This window comes from Porites lutea, chromosome 6, assembly GCF_958299795.1.
Source record: "Porites lutea chromosome 6, jaPorLute2.1, whole genome shotgun sequence".
NCBI classification, from domain to species: domain Eukaryota; kingdom Metazoa; phylum Cnidaria; class Anthozoa; order Scleractinia; family Poritidae; genus Porites; species Porites lutea.
This window is the reverse complement of record NC_133206.1, coordinates 1,562,501-1,569,377: the sequence shown is the minus strand read 5'-3', so window position 1 is coordinate 1,569,377 and position 6,877 is coordinate 1,562,501. Positions and strand designations below refer to the sequence as shown.

At 38.9% G+C, this 6,877-nt stretch overlaps 1 protein-coding gene across 1 annotated transcript in view; it reads right to left on the bottom strand.

The window, feature by feature from the left end:
• Window positions 1-2,948: 2,948 nt before the first annotated feature.
• Window positions 2,949-6,877, bottom strand: part of LOC140941593 (probable endonuclease 4) — a 7,093-nt gene continuing 3,164 nt past the window's right edge. Inside the window, exon 2 of the mRNA XM_073390611.1 lies at window positions 2,949-3,831. Within this exon, the coding sequence (XP_073246712.1) occupies window positions 3,445-3,831 (387 nt within the window). The 3' untranslated portion in view covers window positions 2,949-3,444. The remainder of the gene's footprint in view (window positions 3,832-6,877) is intronic.

The window sequence follows — 6,877 nt, the reverse complement described above, 5'->3', positions numbered from 1 at the left end:
ACTGAATGATGAGGAGGTAGCTGCAAAGTATAAGTATAAGACCTTTTAAGGGGAGGTGGGGGGGGGGGGGGGGGGGGGGCAGGCATAGAGGGTTCTACAGTTAACGAATTAGATGTGGTTTCTTTCTTTAAAACTGCGTTTCGTTTTATACGAATACTTACTGGCTACAATCCACTCTCACGATAACGTTAGGCCACCTCCTAATTATTATAATGACCAATGATTTAAACCTACGTAAGTGTTCTGTGATTGGCTAGAAGAAAATCATTATTAATTAGCTGCTGCCCTGAACCGGCCCGGCTTTGAGTTTGAGCCGGTAGTTTATTACTTGTGAGAAGGGGGCTGTTACATTCAATTTCAATTCATGCTCATTAATGCTTTATTGCACTACTTTCAAAACTATCGCTTCTTCTGAGTTTCTACTTTCACTGTGGTATTACAGCACCTTAAAACTTTTAACAATATATAGGGTACTTTTCTCGCTGTTATTGTAAAAACTTTATTTAGAACTCCCAATTGGTTATAAATTGTAATTTTTCTATTGCTCTTCTTGTTTGTTATAATGACCGGACAGCTAAAGCTTTACATTGAAATTTAAGAAAGAATATCGGTTTGAAAAAATCAGTAAGGAGCTGGTCGTTTATTACCTGTGGGGAAGGGGAGGTGGGGAAGGCCGACCATTTTTGCTGGGTGGTCATTCAATCTTGATTGGTTTTTGGGCGGTCATTTTCATATTGGTGTTTTCACAGGTAGCCCAAGCTCGAAATATGACTGATCGGCGAGCATCGGCATTGTTGCGTAACATTCAAAATGTAAGGATTTATATGGGAAAAAAAACCTATCGTTTCTGTAACCTACGAAAATGAAAGGATTTCAATAAAAAAAACAGCTTACCTTACTTAAAATGTGCGTTACGTCTCTCCTGTGTGGTCCACGGGCCTATTTATGGGTTTTTATGTAAACGGTTTTCTCTCTTTACAAAGGTTTATTATTTGCGACCTCTGATAATTCGCTCTCGGTGCAAAGGAGTCTTGAAGCAAGATAACGAATGGAAAGAAGAACTATCGTGTGTTACCTAAGCGGAATTTGGAGGCGATTGGAGCAGTTGGAGCGAATTTCCGGCCGTTTTCCTTCGGTGGATCGTGATCAGTCGAGCCGCTTCGCTAGGGTGCCCAACCTTGCCGGTAAACCTTTATATAGGCAGGGGCACCCAACAAGAATATGGTTCAAAACCACTTAAACATAGCATTGTTGAACGTATTTTAGCATTTAAAAGGTAGATATAGGCATACTTTTATCCCCTAAAAATTTTTCATCTGTTCGGATTTCCTAGCTGAAAGTTTAGTGATGCGAAAATTATAGGGATCAAAACTTACCTTTTCGAAAATTTTAGCTAGAAAAAAGGGTCCCGAAAATTGTAGGTGATCTTTTTAGGGTAAAAATCCGTTAAAAATGGGCAATTATACCATTTTTTAGATGTTCGAAAATCCTAGGAGAGGCAGGCAAGCAACAAAGTTTTCAACAAATGTTCCGAAAATTCTAGATCTCAAATCGTCTTCCGAACAGATATTTTCCGAAAATTGTCGTTGGGTACCCCTGATATAGAGAGAAAACCGTTTACACAAGCACCCATAAAACGGCCATAAATCGGCCCGTGGACCACACAGGAGAGACGTAACACACATTTTAAGTAAGGTAAGCTGTTTTTTTATTGAAATCCTTTCATTTTCGTAGGTTACAGAAACGATAGGTTTTTTTCCCATACAACATTGCCGATGCTCGCTGATGCTCATATTTCGAGCTTCGGCTACCTGTGGTGTTTTCACTGTCGATTCACGCCATCAAGAATAACAATGGAAACCTTTTTTCAAACCGATATTCTTTCTTTAATTACAATGCAAAGTTTGAGCTGTCCAGTCATTACAACAAACAAGAAGAGCAATACAAAAAATTACAATTCATAACTAATTGGCTTCTTAATAAAGTTACATGTATTACAATAACAGCGAGAAAAGTACTACATTATTAAAGTTGAAATATCGTGTCAAGTATTTCTACAGAGGCTGTTAAGCTTCTTCAGCGAGAATGATTTGCTCAACTTTTCTCGTAGTATAAATAACTAAGGTCGTGACCGGAAGACTCGGCTCAGAGAAAAAATTAAAAATGTAGTTAGTGGTGGAGAGCAGAAATTGCAGCAATTGATATAATTTTACTTTCACGAGTCACCTGAGAAACTGGCCTCCCGGGCTGCCCTCCCACGTAGACGTTCTTTTGGCTCGCTGCCTGGCCGGGAGGCCGGCTTCTGAGAAACACAAGATTCAAGCTAAACTTATCAAACATAAGGATAGGCGTAACGGAAGGTCTTAAGATGTACAAGCTTTTGTTAACATATTTTACGATAAGAAGGGATGCTGCTGAAGAAGCCTATTAAAATAGACCATATCTTTTTAGTCTTTTTTACAACGAACTCATGACAGAAGGTTTGTGTTGCATTGTAGAATTTGACATTACATCAGCCCCGATGCAGTATAACCTGTACAGAGACGTTGTTTTCCTTTTGTTTTCGAAAAACGACCAGAAATTTGCGGCTGGTCACCCAAACAGTTTCTAGGCACGACCGACAGGGCTTCACTTGCGAGCAAACGCACCGAGTTTCGCGAGGGTATACAAGATAGGCATTTCTAGTTAAAATTGCCTAAAAGGTTCTCTTGGAGCGTAAGCCAAGCATTAATGCTGTAGCACATTATTTATGTAGCCAAAGGTAAACTTATCCAGAAAGGCTTATGTCAGCACACCTACCTGCGTCGGTCGCCTCAAACGAACTGCAGCGGTTTGTCTGTCGCGAAGCAAGGAACAGAGCTACTGAAGTGTGTGACGACAGCACTGGGTGATAAAATGCAGTTCAGTTCCGCGGTAGTTTTGTTAGGAATTTTGAAACGTCTCTAGGATAATATGATAATTTTATTTCATTTTATTAGTCATTAACAAGAAGTCTTTCCCTTTCGGAGGAAATATGTCATGCAAATTCTTTAAGCAACATTTACAAATAGTACATAATCAACTTGTCTAGCTAACGCAACACAAATTAAACAGAGCTAGAACATAATAATAACGAAAAGTAATATTCTCTAGTACCTGGGATGTTTTTTTTTGGCGGGGGAGGGGGGCGGGGTGTATGCGTGTGCGCGTGTAGTTTGTTCTATTTGTAATTTCGTTCAACTGCATTCGTTAACTAATAAGCATGCAATGGTGTTTCATATCATCGGAAGACCGTACAATTCGGTAAACATCGACGGGAAATTTCTTGATTGTTCAAGCATTTTTGATTACGCTCAGCCTCTACGCCGGTTTAGTCTGCAAGTGTCTGCAAGTTTAATTTACATGATATGCATGTATCATGTTAGAATGAAGGTCTAAATAACTTTTCGCAGAAATAACTGCTTACTAAGCCATGGAGTAAAGTTGTTTAATCTCCTTTTTGTACGTGTCGTCAGTTACACAAGGTGTCTCTAAGATCATAGGAATGCCATCAAATCTCGGGTCTTTCATTAAGCGCTGAAATGCTTTGGTTCCAATCTTTCCCTTTCCAATGTTCTCGTGCCTGTCCAAATGACATCCTAGTGCACCCTTAGAGTCATTCAGATGCACAGCTCGAAGGTACTCCAGGCCTATGACAGACTCGAATTCTTCCATCATTTTTGCGAAGCCTTTTTCTGAGGCAAAGTCATAACCAGCAGCGAAGGCGTGGCAGGTGTCCAGGCACACACCCATCCGGGATTTGTCATGCACACGATCTATTATGCCTCGTAATTCTTCAAACTTTCCACCTACCTGTTAAATACAATGAATAGTAAACAAAAAACAGCTTTAATTGAGTGATATAAACTTTTGTTTTCAGACAGGCTCTCATTGGAGTAATGAACAGAGTGCAGGCTCTCTTGTTAAGTAAAGTATTTTATCGCTTTACCAAAGAATGACCGGCAATTTTTTCCGTATCTTGGGAGTATTGTAAATTGTAGTTTCCTTATGAAGGTATTAAGAACTCCTTTAAATGTGTCCGTGCGCTCCAGATCGAATTGGAATTTGGAAGTGTTGGTTTTGGAAGAGAGGAGAGAACCGGACTACCAAGACAAAATCTCTCGTAGCAAGGGAGGGAGCCCACAACAAACCCGACCCACATATGGCGTCGTCGCCGGCAAGAATTTAAACTCGGGCCATTAATTGATGGGAGGCGAGTGCTCTTACCACTGCGCCACCCTCGCTTCCCTGAAAAACTATATCTAGACCATATAAATAACCACAATCATGCAACTTGAAGACACTACATTATGCACCCTATTATTAATGTTCAGGGCAATGGAAAGAGGGCAAAAACACATCTTGTCCGGGGACAAAATCTCTGTGTGGTGCACTTAAGTCAGCGGATCCCATTAGATAATAAAATACGTCAGGTGATGGAGCTTGCAATGAAATCTGGAAAAAAGGCCTTTTATTATGGTTCAATATAAGACTGCCAGCTGACTTCCTTTCAGTCAGTCAACTGTGTAGCCAGCCAGAGGCTTGAGAGAACGAGTCATAATTCATTTTCCCTTCAACTTGCACAGTCTCTTCCTTTTTGTTCATGAATTAATAATTCCTTGATTTCTGAAGACCACCCACCCCCCTTATCTCAGGGTCTGGATGACAGCCTCCCCTCCCCCCCCCCCTTAACCCTAGGTAACAACCCACACACGCAAAAATCTGTCAATATCAAAATACTGACATCTTTCCTACAGCGTTCTAGGTCGCCTAGGATGTGCAGGATGGGTAATGCAGAAAGGAACTTTATTATAACGATAATGATTATTATTATTATCATTATTTGATGAGGAAAATTGACTGGCCGGTGTTCAGCTTTAACCCACTTCTGTAAATTTAACTATTCTTTCAATATGTTTCTACATTTCTGATTAGCTCAAATCTTCTGGCTAATTCTTTTTAGTAAAATCCAACTAGTGATCTATCATCAATGCTGCATTCTGATTGGTTGAGCTACTACTAGGCTATATGTTATAGCCCACTAGTACCAAAAAGCGCTGGCTTTGAAAACCAAAACAATTAATGGCTGCTGAATCGCATTTTGCTAGCTAAAGTTGTTTTGTCTCGATATTTTTGACCAACTAGTTGGATTTTACCAAAACAATTATTCCTCTCACCCTCATGACCTCTGAGCCAATAGCCCATTCAACCTTCGGCCTCATGGGCTATTAACTCAGAGCCCATTTGGTTAAATACCCAGATAACATTGGCCAAAACTGGAAGACATTAATTTTACCAATTTCAATTATTACAATAAATTGATGTCAATTGTACAAATATTGACAGAAAAAGGGAAAACAGAAGGTGGTATAGCCCAGCTGTTTGGCAGAGCTGGAATAACGGCAGAAGATTTCACAAGGCCTAGCAAATCTACGCTTCTGACTACAGCAATTTGAAGAATGTCTGCTAGAATAAGGAACACCCCTTCATAACCTAAAGATACTGATGAAATGGCAAAGGTTGTGAAGATTGGAGTCTTGCAATTGAGGAAGCATGACTTAGTTTTAAAGTTGTAATTTATAAAACAGTAATTTTGGATTCAGCTAATTTATGTGAGAAAAATGTAGAATCCGCCGAGGATAACACCTCCCTTGCATACTTCTTCATATCATGCTCAGCCTTATCCAATTATTGCTAATTATATAATATGTTGAAGATAATTTTTATTGATGATGAAATTATGAATAATAATTTATTATTATATGAAAATCATATATGTGAACTGCGGAGTGAAGAATTATTTAAAGGAAGATCATCGCAGTTATAATACGCAACTTATGCGTTGCGAAAAGAAAGCCTGAAACAACTTCAAGCTTGCACAGGAATTCTAACCCTTGACCTCTGTGATACCGGTATCACAGAGGTCAAGGGTTGGAACTGCGATGACCTTCCTTTAAATAATAATTTTTATTCTCGGTTCAATTTTATTTTGTATCCCTTATTTTGGAGTATCTTAATGTAGGATAATGAGTACAAAATAAAGACAAATTGGTTTTGAACCAAGGATAAAATTGCATGCACTGTATGGTTTTAAGAACCAATTAGTGGGCTGGGGAACTGGTAGGATTTGAAGCCAGGGTTGTTTTACTTTCTGCAATAAATAATGATCCTGCCCCTCTAGATAAATTAGAGTTTTTTAGATACACCCCCTTGCAGTCCTTACTGTTTGGCAAACAAACAACAAAAAACAAACAAACAAAACAAAACAAAACAAAAAGGATAATGAAGTAAAAATAAGATATAAAAAAAATCTTATAAAAATAAGATGAAGATACACTTAATAATTTCCATTTGACTCAATTTCAAGAACAATAATTGTTGTTTAGACTATCAGTCCTGTAGGCCAGGGTAAATGTCTTCATTATCAAACACTTAAAGGCAGTTTTCCAGTAAGAGTTCCATGGGTCAGGCAATTAATGGCTGGTGCTAACAAACTCAACTACCATCTTGCCAGCAAAGGTTAAAAATATGTTGTCTGCAGACCAGTACAGACATATTATTAAAACTGCGTGTCATTGTTTTACTGCTTGACCTTTTAGCTGCATTTGACACAGTTGACTATCATATACTGCTTACAAGACTCAGTCATTGATTAGGGGTCAATGTAAAGTCAATAGAGTGGTTTGCATCTGAAATGTGCAACAGATGCCAGTATGCATGTGTTGAGTTCTCTGCCTGACGGACCTTACTCCTTATAGCATCCCTCAAGGAACTGTGTTTGGCCCTGCCTGTATTTATAATTTATACATTTCAAGCATTTTTTGGACTCTGTATTAGTACTGTTATGTACGTTGTTCAT